At 41.2% G+C, this 23301-nt stretch overlaps 1 protein-coding gene across 8 annotated transcripts in view; it reads right to left on the reverse strand.

Annotated features, from left to right (window-relative positions):
• Positions 1 to 23301, reverse strand: part of TNS3 (tensin 3) — a 423008-nt gene that overhangs the window by 255617 nt on the left and 144090 nt on the right. For all 8 annotated transcript variants that reach the window (XM_034761310.1, XM_034761305.1, XM_034761304.1 and 5 more), the window contains one exon: positions 13416 to 13527. Coding sequence is in view for 5 of the 8 variants with exons in the window: in XM_034761305.1 (XP_034617196.1) it covers positions 13416 to 13527 (112 nt within the window). In the remaining 3 variants the exon portion in view is untranslated. The remainder of the gene's footprint in view (positions 1 to 13415; positions 13528 to 23301) is intronic.

Raw genomic sequence — 23301 nt, forward strand, 5'->3', positions numbered from 1 at the left:
CATGAGATAAAGATCAACAATGAAAGACATGAAAAATAACTGTGCAGGAACCATACAATGATAACTTACAATAAGAGTAAGATGATAAATGAGTTTGGGTGGGACGTTTGAGGCACGTTTGAGTCTAAAATGAGAGAGAGTCCCCTCGTGATGAAAGAGAACAGAAGTTTGACCTTGATAGCAGAAAATGAGGATTCTATTTTTAAGAAATTATCAGTCATATGCTGATGATATTGCAATACAAACAGTCACTATAATAGCAACATCAGCTTGTTCATTTCCTGTGGCCCAGCACTGCTTTCCTAGATCATTTTTTGTTTGTTTTTCATGTAGCACAAGACCTTTCTATTTTTAAACTCCAATTTAAAAACAAAGATAGTATTTGATGAATCACACACTATTGAACTAGATGCACAGGGCCAGCATAAGGCCCTGCACACCACTTAAGACTAGTACAATGGGTAGAGAGGTGCTCTAACAGAGCACTCAGACAGGAGTGCCTGTATATCCCATTCAGATCTCTGCTGGCAAGTGCTGAAGGCCGTTTTGGGAGAAGCTAGGGAGAGAGGGACCATTTCCATGATCCATTGATCCCATAACAGGATGTGGAGGGGCTATAGACACTATTTCAACCCACATTCTGGAATAGCAGCTGTGGGGAGGCTATGCAGTTACCCTGCAACTTGGACTTGAGTTGGGTGTAGATTTTATCCTCCCAGCCATAACACAACACTGCACTCCATCCATAACAGAGTATTTGTGCTTTATTGTGGGTGGACTTTGCCACTAGCATAATTTTTTTTATTTGCTACTACTGAGGTAAACGTAAGAATTGTGTCCCCACATCTACAGCATTCAGAGAATTAAATTCAGAGAAAAATATTGTGATATTATTATTGCAAGGGCAGAGATTTGTTCTGCTCATCTAGATTCACTTGCTTCCTGTGAGAGGAACAAAGTGCTGGTAGAGTTTTAGGCATTGACTTTCAAATGAGCCCAAAGGTTTTAGCAACCTCTTCCCTGCTCCACCTCCTTCTAAATTTGCAATGGGATTTGGGCACTTAATTCCCTTAGGCTCATTTGAAAATCCAGTTTTATTTTGTATTCCCTCTGGGTGTTGATTCAACAGAATATTAAGGTTTGGGGGGGGGGGTTGGAATTATGATGACGTTCTCATTGTATGATTGAATATAAAAACTGCTGAATATAAAAAATATAAAATGGCTGTGATGTGATGACTTCAGTCTTGTGTGAGACGATTCAATCTTAATCCAGCATAGAACTGGGGGCTATTTTTTAAATATTGTTCCTCTAACTGAACAGGTCTGATGTTACTATAAAGTGAGTTTGTCCAGTTTCAGGTAAGTCTCTCCTTTAGCTCTTCAAACATACTAGTGACATGCAGGACTCTCTTTGAGAAGGACAAAACCTTGTAAGCCAAGCAAAGGTTGCAAACAACGTGATCCTCCAAGGACCTACTGAGGTATGTGGTATCTTGACCATGTTTCAAGGACCCTCTTATTTAATGTCATTTGCAATGTCAAGAGGCTTAGCTAGCACCCTAGTCTTTCACCTTTTTAAACCTGAGTTCAGATCCCATGTGGGTCATAAGTAAAACTGAGTTTGCGGTCTCAACCGAGTCTCTGAAGCGTCCTTCAGCCCCCAGGGATGTGTGGTACAGACCCTGCAGCATCACTTCCAGGAGGCTTATTCACTTGACACCTCTTATTTGAGCTTGGCGAGGTTCATTTTGTTATGCTTTGTTTCCTCTGGGTTATTGTTTTCTCCCATAAATTGCCCTTTTCTGTTTTTGTTTTAAAAGCTATCTGTAAAAGCAAATGTGGCTTTTAACCAAAGACATCTGAAGCCTGTTTTGTGGCTCTCTCTCACATGTGGTACCTAGAGTGATGTGTCACGTTGGTCATATGAGCTACTACGATATGCAGTGAAAGCATAATTTAGGATTACACTGAGTTCACCTATTTCCCATATGAGTCACACCTGAAGATTGTGCATTTTGGGTCCATTCAAATGGGATCAGCTTACGAGTTTGCAGGTATACCCCAATGCATTGCAGACACTAGCATTGCTGTAAGACTTGAAGGTCAGACTTACCCATTTTTTTTTAACCTATATTTCTGAACTTGTTATTAGTAAAGAACAGAGGCTATTACTTTAAGGGAGAGCTCTTAATGGTCTGAACTTCAGCTTGCAAATACCTACACGCTTTATAATCACAAGCACAAATCCTGGCACGACTGATTCAGCTCTTACCATTCTGAGTTAAATGAATTTGAGTTTTATGGTGTTTACCACATGGAAGCTTTTCTGAAGTGACCATAAAATCTGAGGTTTGTGTTGGTTGATATGAATGTTCAAAAACATGTAATAGGATGTTTAAGAATAGGAAAGTATCCCTGTATGCCTGGCCAAAACTCTCCTCCTTGCCTCCCTCCCAAAGTGCTGTGTGAAGGTTACTCCTCTAACTGTTACCTTCAACCCCAGAGATGGTTGCACTTTAGTGCTGAAGATTGTATATCATTTGTGAAATGCTCTGCAGTCCTTTGGTATGAAAAGGTATGCAGGGTAAATATAAAACATTATTATTTTGTTGTACTAATTATAGTGGTTCTTTGTGGGTCTCTGTACATTCTGGTGATTTTTTGCTCAGTTTTCCATTTTCCATCTCCCCTTTAATTATGCATAGGTACGCAGTACTCTGTAAGCAAAGTTCTGTATTGAAACATTACTGCTCACATGATTAATTAGTTTAAATAAACTTTGTTGGACTCCTGAGAAAGGGATCATGTCCTCTGTATGGTCGTGCTAATTAGCTGCCTTTTTATTAAATCTGTGGAAGTCAATGTTGATTATGTGTACATTTGGTCTATATGTATCTGCATCATAACTATAGTTTATAGTATCATTAAATGTTTATTAACAATGGGTAATCAAAAATGTATAACATGTGCAGGGGGCAATCACCAACCATACCCTCGCAAGCCTTCCAAACTCCCAACTGGATTTGATTAGCAACTTCCCTGTATTTGTTTATAAAAGTGATCTAAACAGTAATTTGCGTTCTTTAGGCCAGTGAAACAGCAACTGAGCCATGTCTGGCTATGTCGTTACTAAACACCACTAAACCCAGAACCTGAAAATACTTATCCACATGTTTATCTTTAAGCATTTGAGTAGTGCCATTGAAGTCAATGGGATTTGCTGGATCAGAGCTTGAAAGAGAGAGAATAAAGTATGTGGAAGTGTAAGTAATAACTATGAGCCTGACCAAAAGTCCACTGAAGTCAATGGTAGTTTCTCCATTATCTCTAAAAGACTGTGGATCTGACCCTATATCCCTTTTTGCTCACAAATTAGGATAAATGTACGGTATGTTCATTTACCACAATTTTTATTTACATATTCATGAACACACACACAACACATGCTCACTATTCAGATTCAACAAAAAATCACTATAATACCACTGACCCTGGCAAGGCCCAAATTCCTTTGACATTTCCAGCTGACAATCTGTGCTCGCCTGCTAAATCCAAAACCAGACACAAGCATGCTTTTCAGATTATACACCAGACTACTATGTTATCACTGCACTTAGCTATAAAAGTACTTGAAACCACTTGCTATTCGACTATATTACACAGTATTCTTAAAAAGCACTAGCGACAGTTTGCCAAGTCCAGATCAGACCCACCATAAAAATACATTTTAGCTTGCTACTAACAAAGGATAAAATTCATCACTGCGTACAGAGCTCCATGCACTATAGATGTATGACTTAAACCCATATAACAGGGCTAGAGTGGATCACAGGACTTGTGCAGGCTCTGGGCATAGAGATGAATTTCACAGAGAGACTATCTGGTTTCTAGAACAAAGCAATTGTCTTAAAAATCCCATCTTGTGGTCTGGTTGGTCGAAGACTCTGGATTCATTATGATCTAGACTTGCACTTGAGGTGCACCTTCTAGTAGTCTAATAGTCCCCTTGAGTCCATCTTCTAATAGTCCCCTAGACCCAGAGGCATAGGCATCGACTCCATGGGTGCTCCGGGGCTGGAGTACCCATGGGGAAAAATTGGTGGGTGCTCTGCATACACCGGCAGCTCCCCGCCCCGCTCCCATGCCCCAGCTCACATCCACCTCCACTCTGCCTCTTCCCTGAGCGCGGTGCGTGCCACTTTTTTCCCCTGGTTCCCAGCGCTTGCGCTAAGAAACAGCTGTTTTGCAGTGGCAAGCACTGGGAGGGAGGGAGGGAGAGGAGGGGGAACACGGCGCGCGCTCGGGGGAAGAGGTGGGGCCGGGGCAGGGATTTGGGAAGGGGTCCAATAGGGGCAGGGAGGGGCGGAGTTGGGGCGGGGACTTTGGGGAAAGGGTTGGAATGGTGGTGGGGCAGGGGTGGAGTCAGGGCAGGGCTGGGGTGGGGGGGGCATGAGCACCCACCGGCGCCAGGAAAAGTTGGCACCTATGCCCAGAGGAGATAGTCCTGGGCTTGTTACACTACGGTCACCCAGTTTAAGACAGGGATTTTAAAATAACTGCAGCCCTTACTTTGGAGGCCTGGTTGCCTTTGTCTGAGGGTATGTGGAAAGTCAAAATGCAACTTTTAGCAGATAAGTGAGATTGGGGCCTACCATGCTTGACTGTGTCCTGGTCATATACTACCCTAAAAGCACACTGCAAGTCAGGTGCAACACCAGTGGGTCACTTAGGTTGTACATCTCAAAGAATTTGGTCCAATATAAGATGGAGAACTTTTGTCTATTTGTACAGGTATATTCATGACTAATTTAGATTAACAAAGGAAGGTTTGGCTTGGTTTGAACCACAATTTTTATGCTCATCTAAACTGTTATTAATTGCCTTGGTCTGGAAATCTCACACAACCAGATTTTTTTAATGGTCATATAGTAAGAACAGTCTTGCTTTGGGTATGTGGTCTATTGAAGACTGACGTAGTAATAAATCATCACCACAATAATCAATTTATAACATAATAGCACCTGGAAGCATCAGTCAGACCTGGGCTTCTTTGTGGTAGGTGCTGTACAAACATATAGAAAATGACAGTTTTTGCATCCAAAGTCCATACAACGTAAATATAAATTAATGTTTCAATAGTTTAAAACATGTTTTTCAAATAATAAAAGAGATTTGAATTCTTGGTTAATCACTACTTCACACACCCATACGCTATATATGAGAATTAACACAGTATAACCACGGACCTTTGTTTTTATTATTTTGTTTAAAATTTCCCAGGAATTTATCAGTGTTTATAACAAAAATTTTAAAAAAGGATGAAAACCAGTAAAAAATTAACTTCACAATATTCTGGATAAAATATTAGGGTTAAGACTGGGGACATGAGAATAGAAACAAAGCAACAAATGGAGAAAAGTAAGAATATTAAAAGTAAAAGCAGTTTAATGCTATGGTTTATTTCATGAACTGTACGTTAACAGTGTGTGTATATATATATATATATGTGTGCACTTGCATGTGTGTGTTTCTTTCACAGTATTGCCTTAGTTTAACAGACAGGGCTTTGCATTTACACTTAGATTAACATAAGCACATCTATGTAATGTAACATATAGAATTTTCTTAACATAATCAGTATTTTCATGTACTAGAGTGGTCTAAATTTTATGTGAAAAATCAGTAAAAAACAAATAGCAGCTTTTGTAAATTCCAAGAATTTTTCAGTAAAAATGTAAAAGTTGAAAATGGATGGCTTTAAGTATTGCTTAGAAAAATTTATGCTTTCCCAAACTGCCTCCAATTTGATTTGCATCTGCTACAGAAGTAATTTGCAGCAGCCGGAAAAAATCAGAACATATAATGTGCCTTGGTGTATTGTTCTACAGCAATCAATCATTTGACTGATGAAAGATTAAGACCACAATATAACAGCCAAAACAAACAATAATTATTTTTTAAAAACCTACCTGGCTATAGTAACTGATTTACAAAGGAAAAACAATTAATGCGCCTTTTCAGTAATATGAAAATCAGCCACCAGAAAGATCAAAAACACAATTTAAAGAGACAGAAATAGAACTGACTTTATGATGAGGGTATGACGCTGGCAGACCAGATGCCACCTCTTGCCCAGTCCGCAGGCATTAGCTAAGAACTGACAAACTCGTAGCTGGAGACTAGACCTGTTCACCTGTATGTTAGTTTTGCGCAAAACAGGTACTAGTCTCACAAGACTGTATTTAGTGTTTAGATGCTATGAAATGCTTGTTAGTTGCTGCAGACATTAATGTCACTGGTAATGTCTATATTCCAGGCTATAAGAAACTATGTATGTTTTGCTTAATAACTTTGAAAACGTTCACTCTGAACTTGTGAACCCAGGCACGGGAATCATTGCCCCTGGCCCACCCAGGAGAACTGTCAAAATGTAAGTGGGCCATTATAAGACAAAAGCTTTGTTAATTGCCCCATGTGCCCACGGAGAAGTATGTGCAGAAAGCCTCATTCCATCGCTCTGAATGCCGGAAGAAGAAAATAAAAATAGTTGATGTGAAGATTTTTCATCTCTTTGCTGTTTGAACTCTCACAAGGCCAGAGACACCAAACTGAAGCCAGAGATCCCCAGTGGCTGCCTCCTGCATCTGCCCTGAAAGACTCTTCAAATTAACAGATCACTATTGGAGAGTCTAAGGGGACAGTCTGTAACTCCATGGTAAAAACTGTTATAGTGATCCAAAAGTTCACATTTGTTACTGGTGTGGTAAAATCTAATTATAGAACATATCACCATTTTGAGGTATCTACTCTGTTTTTGACAGTCTGCCCTGAGGCAGGCACTCACAGTCATGAGCTACTCCAGACAGTTTGACAGATGGATCATAGTTAGGCAACTCTTTTGGTACCTACGAAAGTATAAATGGCTAAATGTCTCTGATCTCTGATTTGAAATTAATTAAACTGAAGAATCTTGGGGGAAAGGTTTAAGTTTCAAACCTGAACTCACAAGATTGATTTGCATATTGCAAAACCATTATTTGCAAGCTTTGAGACTCCTCTGTTATGACTAGGAGAGAAAAATAGCACTCTGCTTTCTGAAGAAATGTACAATGACTGTAAAATTCAAAGCTTGATTGCTCCTTTGTGTTGAAATATAGTATCAAAGAAATATCTTAGCCATGGTTCAGTTTACCAGGTATGCAAATACACAGTAGCTTAGTTATCTAACTCCCCCATTGCCCCAGATCCTCCTTCCTTTTGTATTACTTTGTCAATAGAGGCGATTAAAATCACTGGAACTGAACATGCTTGTCTGAAGAGGGCTAAAGTTTACTAGGACAAGATGACATCACTCATGTGCCCCTTTGTGGATCAATCATTCACTTTTCAGAGAGAATTTTTAGACACTCCATTCAGAGCTGGATCTGAATGAAGGACACAGTGCCTTTAAGAAAAGACCAAAAACGCATCCTGGCAAGCAGGGTGCCTTGCACCAAAGAAAAAGTTATCTGATCATTACAATACCCAATTATGGCTGTTTCCATACAAAGAACAGATGATTCATTACTAGATAAGCACAATAAACTACACACAAGTCAATCTGGAGCTTTCCCTCCTTTTTCTGACACGTAGCTTTCTTGCAGGTGATAAGATATTACAGGCGGGAAAGAACTTACAATCTACAAAGAGCTATTATTTTCTCAAGACAAACAATAAGAAAGTAAGATTTTCTCATCAATCCACGAAGCAACCATCTTATAAGTGAAGCCATTGCTTTTCCCCCACACCAGCTTCACAAGAGGCCTCGTTCATCTTCACTTAGTGAGTTCACAGGATTTGGCCCTGATTTTGTTTTTTACTTCACCGTTACTGGAGTTTCACTATCTCTGAGTTAACTTGTCGGGAGGGAGCAGGGGGTTTAACCTATAATTCTAAGCATCTGTTTTATAAATTCCATATTATAAATTGAGAGAGAAATTGACTCTCTTCAAATCTTCCTTCTAGCAATCCATCCTCTACCCCGACCCCTACCCCCAGACCCATTCTGAGGCTTCTCCTCTCACAAAGAAGCACCAAGCAATTACAAAGCCAAAGGTAACAAACAGCAATGAAATTGGATGGCGCTATATCTGTTAACTTTGAATGGAATTCACGTAACCCTCCCAGAGCCTCCTGCACAAAAGCCTCAGCGCTTTAGATGGGCTGCTTTAACTCTCCACAGGGAGAGGCGTAGAAGAGCAGCCCAGCAAGTGGGCCTCTGCACAACATGTGCAGCACATAGGGGGGACCCAAGGTGGGTCTCGAATATAGTGGCACTAACTGTGCAGTTATGTAACTCCAAGGGTGCCAGTCTTTGCCCAAAGAGGTAAGAAAGGGAAGCAACTATTGCCTCCCTGAAGCTAGAATGCTGTGTTGCCACCTCTTGGGATTCATGAGTAAGGAAAGTTTGGCTCCTGTTGAAGCCAGTCTGCCAGTGATGTGAGGAGCTCCCGCCATCATTTCAACTGTCCAGGGAAAACCCACTCTGGTTCATTGACCTTCTCACAGCCTGGACAAGAACAGCCAACCGCAGCTGCTGCAGGTGCAGGCAGAGCTTTCTCTGCCCTTTCCTTCAAGATCTGAGAGGAGTTTTGGATAATGGGATAAGTTTGTGCAGAGGGAGCAGCTGTATCATTTCCATGAGCGAGCAGCAGACCAGGGCTGCTCTGCTCCCCACACTCCTCCTGTGAATAATAGGTCATCTCTTCTCTGCTCCTCCCGCCCCCGGGCTATTTCTAACTCTGCAACACCAGGCCTGGGAAGAAGGAGAGGACCCCTGGGAGCTGCCCTACCTTGGAGGGATGAAAAACCTGCATAACTTCAGGAGGAGCAAATGTGGGGCTGGAAGCCAGGACATTTATTGATTGGGGCCTGAGGATGCAGAGTTGATGCAACACTGCCAACCCCCAAAGTTCAAAATTCATGAGATTGGCCCCCAAAACCCAATACATTGTGTTTTTTGGTCTGTCTTTTGATTTTTAAACTTTCCCTACCCACTCCCAGTGTGTGTGACAATTAGTGTTCCCAACGCTCCCAGATTTATGGAGCAAGATGATTTTGGCCCCCTTTGCCGAAGCTCTCACTGGCTGCCTCATGGGGCGGAGTTTCCAGCTTCTGCCCAAGACCTCAACATTCTAATTAATACATTCTGTCTCTCCCCCACAGCCCCCAGATCAATTCTTTGACACACACACACCCCGAGCCTCCACATCTGCCTGACCCCAGTCCCGTCAATCCTGCCACACATTAATTCTCCCCCAGCCCCACTGCTCCTCTCCTGCAGCTCCAGGGCTTCTTCAACCCCCTCTCCTTCTTCCCAGTATGCTGTTGCAGGGAGAAAGATATGCAGACATCAGACTAACCCACAGTTCAAAGGAAGGGAGTGAGGTGGAGGAGGCAGGGATACCCTGAACTGCTGGGCTCCTTCTCCCTCCTACTCTACCCCAAAACTCTCCTGGCTACTGAGGGGAGGGGGCAGAGCTCTGTCTTTCTCCTACAGCAGCCTTGATTGGCTGCTCTTCCCCAGGAGATGGGGAATTGGGGAAGGCAAACAATTAGAGGGTTTCCCCCCAAGACAGGACTGAAATTTAAGAGAGGGCTCAAGCTTCTGGCACCCAGATTAGCTGCAGCCCCAGCCAAAATAGCCTTCCTGGCAAAGAAATTTAGAGAGTTGGCAATGCTGTTGAAGTAGAGGCTGGAGCACAAAATTAGAAGAAGAGCAGCCCAGCAAGTTAGACACACTAAGAATAAGAATAATGATTAATGATGATGTAAGGGTAAGGTGGCCAGAATCGTATTTGTCACTATGCATTGGCAACACTATTTGTCATGGACAATCTGCAGGTTGGGTAGGGGGAGTTCAAAAATCAGAAGACAGCTCAAAACAGCATTTTTTTAAGCTCTCATGATTTTGGACCAATCTCATGAATGTTTTGGGTCTGACTTATGATTTTTGCAGTAATTATGGGGCAACACCTAATTAATCACATGGATAACTTCACCCTTACAGTATGTCTACACGGCACGCTCCTTTCAGCACCATGTAGAGCAGGGGTTCCCGAACTTGGTTCGCGGCTTGTTCAGGGTAAACCCAGGGCAGGCTGCGAGACGCTTTGTTTACTTGAGCGTCCACAAGTACGGCTGCTCGCAGTTCCCATTGGCCGGGAACAGTGAACCGCAGCCACTGGGAGCTGCGAGCGGCCATACCTGCGGACACTCAGGTAAACAAAGCGTCTCACGGCCTGCCAGGGGCTTACCCGTGAACCAAGTTTGGGAATCCCTGGTGTAGAGTAAATGCATGACACTCCCCCCTCCCTCAATCAGGGGCGGCAGGTTTGTATAATTTTTGGTGGTGCCCAGAACAGGTCCAGGTCCCGCCCCCACACACACCTGCCTAAGGCTCTGGGAGGATGTTTAGGTGTGGGATCTGGGATGGAGTTTGGATGCTGGGTGCAGGCTCTGGGCTGGGGCAGGGAGTTGGGGTGCAGGAGGGGGTTTGGGGTGCAGGCTCTGAGAGAGAGTTTGAGTGCGGGAGGGGTGCAGGTTCTGGGAGGGAGTTTGGGTGCGGGGTCTGGGCTGGGACAGGGGTTGAGGTGCAGGAGGGGGTGCGGAGCATGAGGCTGGCCAGGGATGAGGAGTTTGGGGTGCAGCAGGCAGGCTACCCCAGGGCTGGGGGGGCCAGAGAGGAGAACTTCCCCCAGCCCTCGCCCTGCCGGCACAACGAGCTCCAGGGGAGGGGAGGACCCCTCCACTCCCCGGCAGGACACTCACCCAAGCCTCCCCAGGCTGCTGCTCAGGAGGTCCAGCCAAGATAAGCCCCCCCACACCTCCGAGTCGACTCAGAGTCGCCTGCCGGGGGGGGAGGGGCTGCCATGCACCTCCTCCCTCCGCAGGCACAGCAGCAGCCTCAGCCTGCTCCCTTGTAGCCGGCAGCAGCTGGTGAGGGAGCTCAGCGCGGAGCTGCAGGAGGCAGCCGCCCACTGCCCAGGGCAGGCAAGGATGCTCGGGGAAGGTGCGTGGGGGCAGCAGGCGGGGCCAGGGGATGCTCTGGGGGAGGCGTGCGGGGATAGCAAGCGGGGCCAGGGGAGAGACCCGGCCCCGAACATTGGTGGAGCTGGGTCCCCCAGGCCCTGAATTTGCTGGAGCCCAGGCACCACGGGCCCATATAACTAGCCGCCCCTGCCCCCAGCAGTATAGATGACGAGTCTGCTTACGTGAACCCTGTGGGTATGTACCCAACATGGCTGGAGCCTTTCCCTGCTGCAGGGAATGACTCCAGCAGTGGGGAAAGGCTCTCCCTGCTGCTGATCCTTTCCCCACTGACTCTCCCCTGCCAGAGCCTTTCACTGACATATGTAGCTCCACACCACAGTGTGGACACAGCCTGCTTTTCACTGCGACATGTAGCTACACATACCCTACATGCTGCTGCAAGACGTGTGCAGTGTAGATGTAGTCTTAATGATATGGAGGTGGGAGGAAATTTTGTTGAAACATATTGGGTGTAATTTTGTGATCGGCCTGAGGGAGGTACAACAAAACACTTGCTGTCTAGGGAGAGGAGAGATAAGGTGGCGGTAACCATCTTTGTGCCTTTCTGATTCTGGGCTGCTGCAGGGGCTGAAACAGTGCCTAAGCTATAACCACCCAACCCAAACTATCCATGGTCCTCTACAGCCCTACTGGCATTCCCCCTCCAGCCACTAGTCCCTATACCGAACTTATGAGGTGGGCTTTGTAAAATAGCCTGTGGCAGTCTAATTCAGTTCCTGCTTGAGGGAACTCCTCCCTAGCCAGATCCATGGTTCTTTTATGCTGCTGGATCCCAAGAGGGAGAATCCCCTAATTTTTTTCCCCCCCAGAAATGAAAACAATGAAATTCTAGGGAACGCCTCATTAGGGATTAAACCTCTTCAAAGCTGACAGCGGCTGTATTATTTGTACATTTTCTGACATTCCTGCAATTATAACAAAATGCCTTTGAACTAATGCTGAACAAATGGGATATTATTCATGCAACTGTCCATTGGTGACGTTTATACCTTTTCAAGAACGCATGTACGTACACACACAGACACACACACACCACCTAATCCTGCATTCTTTACATACCCAAATCTCCCATTAACTCCTAATGAGAGTTTTGCAACTGCAAGGAACACAGAAGCTGGGCCTCTTGGTGAAAGAAAGGAAGAAAGAAATCTCCATTTCATTAGAAAAATGCCACTAGCACCAAGCAGATACTTCATAAAATAAAATTATTGTCTATATTTAAAGTGAGGGGCAAGAAGCATTTGCTTATATTAAATAGGTGGATTATATGTGCATTTGTTAGAGAGACAGATTTATTAAGGTGGAGTAACAAGACATTGTTAAACATTAACCAGCTGAAATCAATGGAGGGATCAAACCCTCTCATGGGGAAACCTGTGGGAGAGGCCTTAGAAGGAAGCAAATCTTGAGCTTTTCCCAAATTGTTTCATGGAAGAAGGAAGGTAGAACTTGTGGACCCCTGGGATCCAGGCAGATCTCAAGGTCATTTATGCAAAAGGGCCCGTGCTTTTACTCTCCTGCTCTGCTGTAAACTGATTACTTTGCAACTCTACTGACAGATGCCCCAATAACTACCCTCCCTTAAGTGTGATTCTCTATGCCGACAGAGCACTGTGAATAAACGAATGAAGCCTCTTGAATCCACATTTTGAGTATATTTACTGCTTGTGTACGGAAAGGGAAAAAGGTCTCTCTCTTTCATTCCCCTCCCTACTACATTTCCTGCCTTTTCCCCACATGAGGATCTCAGGACCCACGGAGGGTCCTCTGTATGATGGAGAGGAGAGAGGGGGAAACCAGTGTCAGAGGCAGCTGACTCCCCCCTCCTTTGCATGTGGAAGCAGAGGAACGAGCCCCCTCAGTGTCTGTGTGAACGATTAGGCTGAATCACAGACTTGAAATACAAGACCATAAAGCAACTGTAAGAAAAATGGCAGCTCTTCTGAATTTCAGTAAAGAATTCATGCAGAGAAAGCTTTCATGCCTCAGTGAGCTCAGGGTCACTTCCTCATTTGCAGGCTAAATTCCATAGGCATCTATCAACTCACTCATTCACACACACATGCTCCTAACAGAGCTTGCACAGACAGTCTTATTCTGGAACCTGCCTGAATAGCATAGCTAATAAAGGCACATATCTATGCAAGTCCAAATAAAAATTAAGTCTAATGCTGAACACACAGAGAAAACAAGTTAGAGTATATAGACATTTAGCACGGGGGGGAATTCCAAAATTATTAATTCCTAGCTCTTCAGCACTAGTCAAAAATGCTGTGTTTTAAATGGCAAGACAATAAATAGGCCACATAACATGTTACTCACCTCTGCAGGAAATGCCTTGGCTGTCAATGGCTTGTTTGCAGATACTACAGTCTTTGGGTTTTTTAAAGGTCTTGTTTTTGAAAGTGTGAGAACTTGAAGCGAGGTTTTCAGGCTGGAATAGAGGAGAAAATGTCAGAGCACTTGTCAACTTTTGAATGTTACGCTTTAAATGTAACAAAACAAATGAAATTTATAAATAGCCAAAACAACCGCCACTTATTACATTATTCAACAGTACTCACTCAATCTCCCCAAATGTTGCATTACTGATATTGCATGGTGTAATATTTTGAATAATTACTGTAGAATTCTTTATTACACTAAAGAATTAGGGGCCACTAAAAGGTAATTTAAGTGAGATTAAGCATGTGTCTACTAACCTAATGCTTTCTCTACCCAAGACAGTTCCACTTAACTTAAATTGGTTTTAAGTCGATTTATGTAATGTAAGTAATGCCATATTGGCTATTTAACTCATCAGTGCCAAAAGATGTTTGGACATTCTTATTTCAATAGCTAAACTGAAGTATGTTTGGTTTAATCAAAACAAAAGTGTCTACACTGTCTTTTGTATCAGTTTAACTATATCAACTTAAAATCACACTTAAGTTAAATGAGTGTAATTTTCTTGTGTAGGCAAGCCCTTAATGTTTTTCCTTGGATTGGTCCCACAATTACTGAAATAATTTATTTAAACAAATAAACAAACACATAAATAATCAGGGAAGGGAAAAGAGTAGACAACTCCATGAAATCCACTGGGAACTTCAATATGCAGAGTGGGAAGTCCATAGATAATTCAATAGTGAAGGCTATTGAAACCCCAAGACACAAAGAGAGAGAGACAACTACCAGTTCCTCTCCAAAAGCCTAACATTCAAATCCATTAGCAAACTTTTAGGAAGCATCTCTTAATTATCTTAAACCCCTTTTAAAATTTAATAATGGAAAATTATTTCTGTCCCTTCTTCTGCAATACTGGATAGTTTCACAAACCAAGAAAGACCGCACCACGAACTAGCAGGTAAAAATTCTGCCCCTCTCTCATCACTAGACAAAGCATGTCTACTGCAGAAAGGCAAAGCAGCAATAATGCCATGTTGGCTGCAAAATAGCATGGTTGATGGCTGAAGTCCTACTTAGAAATAGGAAACAAAATTTGATATGTATTTAAAAAAGGAACAATGCCTTGGACAATGAAAATCTCAATAGAGTTTCTATAAGCCCCATATTTACCTCCCCCTTCATGCACACACAAATCACTCTCCTTAGCTATTAGAGTACAGTGGACATGTTTACTTTTGAGCAATTGCACTGCACTGCTGCTATCTAGAATCCCTAGTTGGAAACTTGTCCCTCCATAACAGATAACCTAACGTGTAAGTATAGCTAGGAGCTCATAAGAACAATTTACATACCACTGAAGGGTGCAAACTTTCAAATGTGAGAGACAGCATGTTGCAATGGACAAGATTTGGGTTCTGTTTATGGCTCTGAAATGGTTTTTTCATTGTGTGACTTTGCACCTTGTTTTCCCCATCTGTAAAATGGGGATCATGATATTTACCTGTCTTTATGAAGTGCTGTGGGATCTAGAGATGAAAAGTGCCAAGTCCTAATATTATTATACATATCCAGAAGGAATTATTTGAAGTGAAGAAATAAAATTTAGGCTGAACTTCAGGAAAAACCATCTGATAGTGAGATGTATTAAACTGTGGAATACTCTTCCTAGGGAAATGGTGGAAGATCCTATTCCTTTGGAATATTTAACACTAGATAAAACAGTCGTGAATAAAGTTGTATTGCATTATTATTACGCCTTATTAATTATTCAGACTGATTGCTAAGTGTATTCCTATAAAAGCTGGAGTCACAAAACTTCCTATATGTTTGAGGTATTTCTAATCATCTTGTATATGTTTGCTTAGTGCTACTTTACCTTTAGCTGAAAATCATGACCATAGTTACGATGCATATTAAAGATGAATTGTAAAGAACATAAGTGCATTTGTGCCCTTTTCCATTCTTACATGATACAGGAACTGGCACAAATGATAAACAATACACCAAGTTTCTGCTCAAAGATCTTTTTCCTGCATCCTTTTTTAATATCAGAAATATGGAGGGAGCTTTTCAAAAGGCCTAAGGAGCATAACTCCCAGTTGCATCACTGTAACTTCACTGATGTCAGTGGCATTACCTCTAATTCACACTGTGGTTAGTGAGGGAGCATTGGGGCCATTGAATTTTAGAGCTGATGACATTTTATGTTGCACATCACCATCGTGTCTAAGCAACTTCCACATAAAATCACCATAGCAAAAACAAAATTCCAAGTGGACTTCGTGGAGTCTCCCTTTTCCAGGTAAGAATTCTGGTTGGGGTGGTATTATTGGGTTTGGGTTTTTTAGATTTTATTAATTTTCTCTTCTTTTTTTTTTGTGGTTGGTTGGTGTTTACAGGTAGAAGGTGTTGTTAGCGTGTCAATGTCATTCCTATGGTCGAAAGGCATTCTCGAAGAGGACATTTTTGTAAGATTTCCTAAAGACAGTCAGGCTGTGGATTTGCCGGATCTTCCCTGGAAGTTTGCTCCACAGCCAGATCCCCTCCACCAAGAATGTTTTATCCCCACCTCTCATGTACTTTACTCTGGGCGTGGTGATCTGCATTGTCCCAGAGGAGTACAGATGTTGCTGTTGTTTGCAGAGCAAAATTCAGTCTTTAACATGGCTAGGGCTTGATCCATTAACTAACCAATTAATCATTATATTTTATTTGTCATGTAAAAATCTTTTTTTTTTGTGTGTGTGGCAGGGGATTTTTGAGGATAGTTTTTGGTCAGTATTATCCATCAAGTAATGGAAGGGCACACACTTTTTTTTTTCATTTGTTTGTTTTGCTGCTCAATTTTATATCTATTCTACAGTTAGCTCTCCAAGGAATTCATGTAACAATTAATTTAGCAGCTGGAATAACAACATTTGCCCATGCATTATCAGTACATAACACTTCCATTGTGAAATGCGAAGGAACCTGGATCAGGCTTCCTTTGTTATCACCTGGAATGGCTTTCTCAGTTCTCAAATAGGGATGGTGCCAAGAGGAAAACACGGGGAGGCAGCAACAATACTCCCACTTTCATAAGGTTCAGGGCTGGAATCTAAATTGCATTTAATTGTTAAGAGCCAAAATTGGAAGAGAGAGTGCAGCACCACAGGTTACAGACTGATTACCAGCCTGAGGGACAGGCTGTAATTAGTGCTGGTCTTGATTGCTGGCACTATGCAATTTCTCTTTTTCAAAAAGCAAGCTCTCTCTCTCTCTGTCTCTCTCTGTCTTTTTTCTCTGTTTAAACCACACAAGGAAATAGTCTGGGCGATGAATCCAACAGAGCCACAATGGAGTTATTCTAGATTTGCACCAGAATAACTGAGAGCAGAATCTGGGCCTCAGTGTGGAAATTCAGAAGTGGATCCTCAGCTATGCTGACTTCAAATATTTCTCACAGCTCACCATCCTTACTATGTAGTGACAGCACAAACAGCTATACTGTCTTCCACATGCCATCAGATGTAAATTTACATCAGTGTTCAAACAACAGCCCAGCGGATTTGGGGGACATATGAAACTATCATGGGAGGAAGAATTTAATCCAAAAAATGTGAACAATAATTGGGAATAATTTAAGAACACCTTACAGACCCGCCCCAAAAGCCACAATCCCACAACTGAGAAGAAGGCTGTGCTGGTTACAATAACAACCTACTTTAGAGCGGAAGTAAAGGCAGCTATGAAAAAAATATATATAACAGATGGAAGAAAGGGGAAGTTGATAGTGATGAATATAAATCAGAAGTGAGAAACTGTTGAAAACCGATAAAGGAAACGAAGAGACACAAGGAGAAATCTGTGGCCCACAGAATTAAAGACAATAAGGAGTTTTTAAAATATACTAGGAACAAAAATAATCCTGATCCATTACTAGATGCAAATGGTAAAACTATCAATAATAATGTAGAAGAGGCAGAAGAGTTCAATAAATATTTCTGTTCTGTATTTGGGGAAAAATAGATAATAGTCTGATCAGATGGTGATAACACTCTTTCCATTCCACTAATATCTCTGGAGGATGTTAAACAGAAACTATTAAAATCAGACATGTGAAAAATCTACGTGCCCAGAAATCTTGCATCCAAGACTTTAAAAAGAGATGGCTGAAGAGCTCACTGGACCATTAATGTCGATGTTCAGTAAAATGAAAGAATTTCAGAAGACTGGGAAAAAAGCTAATGTGCCAATTTTTTTAAAATGGAAAGATCAGGATAATTATAGGCCAGTCCTAAGAATATAATAATGGCCATCCTGGGTCTTACCAAAGGTCCATCTAGCCCACTAGTGTCTCTCTGACCATGGCCAGTGCCACATATTTGTGGCAGTTGGAGGTTTAGGGACAACCAGAGCATGGGGTTGTGTCCTTGACTTTGGCTAATAGCCACTGATAGCCCTATACTCCATGAACTTATTTAAGTCTTTTTTGAACCCAGTTATACTTTTAGCCTTTACTGCGTCTCCTGGCAATGAGTTCCAGAGGTTGACTGTGTATTGTGTGAAGAAGTACATCATTTGGTTTGTTTTAAACCTGCTGCCTATTCATTTCTGTGGGTGACCCCTAGTTCTTGTGTTATGTGAATGGGTAAGTAATTCTTCCTTATGCCATTCACTATTATATAAACCTCTGTCATATACTCCCTTAGTCATCTCTTTTCTAATCTGAACAGACCAGTCTTTTTAATCTCGTCTCATATAGAAGCTGTACCATACCTCTAATCATTTTTGTTGCCCCTCTCTGCACCTTTTCCAATTCTGATATATATATCAGTCTTGGGCAAAATAATGGAATGGCTGAGATGGGACTAGATTAATAAAGAATTAAAGGAAGGTAATGTAATTAATGCAAATCAACATAGAAAATCAATCTCGTCCAACTAACTTGATTTTTTAAAATGAGATGACAAGGTTGGTAAGGTAATCATGTTGATATAACATACCTCGACTTTTCTAAGGCATTTGACTTGGTACTAAACAACATTTTGGTTAAAAAACTAGCACAAGATCAAATTAACATGGCATATATTAAATGAATTAAAAACTGGCTAACTAATAGGTCTCAAAATGTAATTGTAAATGGGGAATTGTCACTGAGTGGGTGTGTTTCCAATGGCTTCCCCCCATAGGGAATGGTTCCTGGCCCTATGCTACGTAAGATTTTTATCAATGACCTGGAAGAAAACATAAAATAATAACGGATAATGTTTGCAAATGACAAACAACGGGGGAGTGGTAAATAATGAAGAAGACAGGTCACTGATTCAGAGCAATCTGGATCACTTGATAAACTGTGCATAAGCAAACAATATGTAAAGGTATACATTTAGGAGCAAAGAATGTAGACTATACTGACAGGATGGGAGACTCTATTCTGGGAAGCAAGAATCTGAAAAAGATTTGGGATTGGGGATGGATAAGTGAACATGAGCTTCTGATGTGACGCCGTGGCCAAAAGAGCTAATGTGATCCTGGGATGTATAACCAGAGTAGGAGTAGAGAGGTTATTTCACCTCTATGTTTGGAACTGGTGCAAGCACTGTTGAAATATTGTGTCCAGTTTTGGTGCCCACAATTCAAGAAGGATGCTCATAAATTGAAGAGGGTTCAGAGAAGAGCTATAAGAATGATTAATGGCATAGAAAACATGCTTTATAGTAATAGCATGAAGGAGCTCAATCTATTTAGCTTAACAGATGGCTAAGGGGTGACTTGATTACAGTCTATAAGATTGTACACGAGGAACAAATATTTAATAATGGGCTCTTCAATCTAGAAGAGAAAAGTATAACACAATCCAATGGCTGGAAGATGAAGCTAGGAAAATTCAGACAGGGAATAAGGCGTACATTTTCTAACAGTGAGGGTCATTAACCATTGGAACACTTTACCGAGGGTCATGGTGGATTCTCCCATCACTGGTATTTTTTAATCAAGACTGGCTGTTTTTCTAAAAGATCTACTCTAGGAATTATGTTGTAGAAGTTCTCTGGCCTGGGTTATACGAGATGTTCAAAATGGGTACTTCTGGCCTTGGAGTCTACGAATCTCAATCTTAAGAGGATCTTTGTAGTTTATAGCTCTATCCAAGTACAAGAAACACTCTCTAATTTCAGTTAAGATGAGAAGAGAGGACCAAACCAGTCAGGGTATCTGACTTGGTTGATAGCAACACTGACACAATATTTCAACACAACAAAGAGGCTTAAACTGGATGATTACAATTACATCTACGGACAATTACATCACCTAGACAGGGAGTAACAGTGATTATTTACTAAAGGACAGAACCAAACAGCTTGTGTACATTTTAATTGTAACCATATGGTACCACTATATAGCATGTGTTTTTTGAAGGGTACAATGGGCTTTAGATCTTTGCATCAAGGATTCAAGTAAACACTTTCAAAAAATTCAGTACAGATAATTATCTTCTTGAAGACAAAATCCTAAAAATGTCTAACATTTCAAAATTTTAGTTATATATATGTATACACACACACACACACGAACATGCAGTAATCTAGCTTGCATATAACTAAGTCATATGTTACTTCTAAATTGATTATTTTTCCCCACTGTACCCCAATAATGTAAATCTGATGCTATATTACTCTATAGTATTCCTAGGAAGATGTAAAGAAAATGCATCCATGTGTGTTCATAGAATCAACATTTTGTATCAAACTACTAAATGCTTTTTATTTTTTCCTCTTTTGGGATAAGGAATATCCAAGTGCTACCCCCAGAAACAATCCACTGGAAAGCTCCCAGTTAATAGAAAACTATAAGCAGGGGGTCTATAGTGCCATAAGCATTCTGCACTTCAAACCATTCAGACCTATATTGAATTTTACATGCACAGTAAAAACCTCTTAGCACAGCAATAGAACCATATCAACCCAAGATACTTTTGTGCTCACTACTTGCCTAAAGTCAGGCAAATATAATCCCTCTCCTTGTTTTCTTTAAAGAACTTACCGACCAATGCTGCAATTTCCTGTGGTTCTGCCTGTTCATTCTTGTACTGTCCAAGGTAGTTCTAAATCCACTATCCAATGCAAGAATTTTTCTTTTTCTTTTTTAATACTGGGGAAAAAGGGAGCTAAGAGCAATGGGTTTCTCAAGTTGCTGCTCCCACGCTGCACGCACGCACGTACACACTCTGCTGCTGCAGCAGCAACCCTTCAGGTGGGAGAGACTGAAAATCTTGGTAATTATGGCTCCAGAAGCACAGACCCCCTTTCAAGTTATTTTTTTATGGGCTAAGGAAATGCCCTACTTTGACCTCTTCTTATGGGCAGCCCAAAAGAAAAGTTCAATTAAGTGATGACTGAAAGAGTTCTTTATGATGAGGCTGGGCTCCTGGTTACAAAACCTTTGCAGAGCCCAGCCACATATCTATTTCTGTGGATAGCAACCAAATAAATCAAATAGCTAAGGGGAAAAAAGTAGTCAAGGGAAATGCAAGAGAATATATTCCCACCACCACCGCCTCGCCTGATATGAACTATTCATGCTTGCTTTTGACACTTTCCTTCCATTTCCCACCCCAGTATCTATTATTTAAATTCTGTGCCATAAAGTTCCATATACCAGCCAGTTACTTACAGCCACAGCAAAACAATCAAGGGAGAAGAAAATCCCATCGAGGTGCTTTTTGCTCTATCCGAGTGGAATTTCCAAATGTTGGTATAGCCATGACTGGAAATTACTCCACCAAACCCAAAGCATAAGAGTTGCTTTTATTCCTGCCTTGAACTACTTCAGGTAGTTTCCCCCAATCATAAACAATATTTTCAACATTTTGCTTTCTAAATCAGCACACCATCTTCGTGTCAGGTTTCATTATCAGAAAACTGTTTAACATTGCCCTCTGTACAGAGGCCAAGTAATGGAATATTATCTATCTATAATCTAAAATAGCTTTTAGAACAGCAGCTGGTTTGATTGGCATTTTTAATAGCTGGATGAAGTGACTGTACCAAGATTCTTACTCAAAAATACCCCTTCACAACAAAATAGAGTGAATAAACTAGGAAGCATTTTCCAAAAACAGCAAACACACCAAAAATGCCTACAAGCATGTAGTTCTTGTATGATAATTTTAATGTGACTAATCTGCTAGAAAATGTGCTACTGACTCATACATTTGAAACTATATATAGTATTTGATCTCATTGACTTCCTTTTTAACATTACGTGGTGCTAGGCATGTCCAAGTATATACATATATAAGTAAATATATAAAGCTGAGTAAATCTCACTGTATGACAGAAGTTGCTCCTGCTATAATAGCAGTCAGCATGGAAATCCAGAGGATTTTATGTGTACTTAAGTCAAGGTAGTCCCTTTCTTAGTGTCATTGATTATTCCCATAGCTACCAGTATGGAACATATAACAGTGAAATAAATATAAATTGTGATGTAACTGGCTGATAACTTATCATCGCTGCCTACTATTACAAATTAACTTTGGAAAGATGGATGGTAATAATAATACTTAGCACTTAATATCCATAAACCATAAAGAACTTTACAATGGCAGCGAGGTGATCCGAGATGGGGAAAAGACTTGGCTGAAAGTCACACTGCATGTCAATGCCTGAGCTGGGAACAGAATCCAGCTCAACTGGCTCCCAGTCAGTGGCCAGGATATCGTGGCTCCTCCACTGTGATGCCTGTGACTCAGGCTGGGACATGTGTTATATTTGGAGCTGCTCCACCAGGTGAGCCAAAGGGAAATCACCATCCCACTGAAACAACAGCAGGTGTGCTTAGCCTTTATGCGTGTAAGCTACTCATTGTAAGCAGGGCTGTCAATTAATCACATGATTAACTCAAAAAAATTAATTGTGATTAATCACGCTGTTAAAGAATAGAATACCAATTGAAATTTATTAAATATATTCAGATTTTTTTCTACATTTTCAAATATATTGATTTCTATTACAATACAGAATACAAAGTGTACAGTGATCACTTTATATTATTTTTTATTACAAATGTTTGCACTGTAAAAATGATAAACAAAATAAATTGTATTTTTCAGTTCACTCATACAAGTATTGTAATGCAATCTCTTTATCATGAAAGTGCAACTTACAAATGTAGATTTTTTTTTCTTACATAACTGCTCTCAAAAACAAAACAATGTAAAACTTTAGAACCTACAAGTCCACTCAGTCCGACTTCTTGTTTAGCCAATTGCTAAGACAAACAAGTTTGTTTACATTTACAGGAGATGCTGCTGCCTGCTTCTTATGTACAATGTCACCTGAAAATGAAAACAGGCATTCACATGGCACTTTTATAGCCAGTGTTGCAACGTATTTATGTGCCAGATATACTAAACATTCGTATGCCCCTTCATGCTTCGGCCACCATTCCAGAGGATATGCTTCCATGCTGATGATGCTCGTTAAAAAATAACGCGTTAATTAAATTTGTGACCAAACTCCTTGGGGAAGAACTGTATGTCTTTGGCTCTGTTTTAAATGCATTCTGCCATAAATTTTGTGTTATAGCAGTCTCGGATGATGACCCAGTACACGTTTGTTTTAAGAACACTTTCACAGCATATTTGACCAAATGCAAAGAAGATACCAATGTAAGATTTCTAAAAATAGCTACAGCACTTGACCCAAGGTTTAAGAATCTGAAGTGCCTTCCAAAATCTGAGAGGGACGAGGTTTGGAGCATGCTTTCAGAAGTCTTAAAAGAACAACACTCCGATGCAGAAACTACAGAACCCGAACCACCAAAACAGAAAATCAAC

The sequence above is a fragment of the Trachemys scripta genome, chromosome 2 (assembly GCF_013100865.1).
Source record: "Trachemys scripta elegans isolate TJP31775 chromosome 2, CAS_Tse_1.0, whole genome shotgun sequence".
NCBI lineage: Eukaryota > Metazoa > Chordata > Testudines > Emydidae > Trachemys > Trachemys scripta.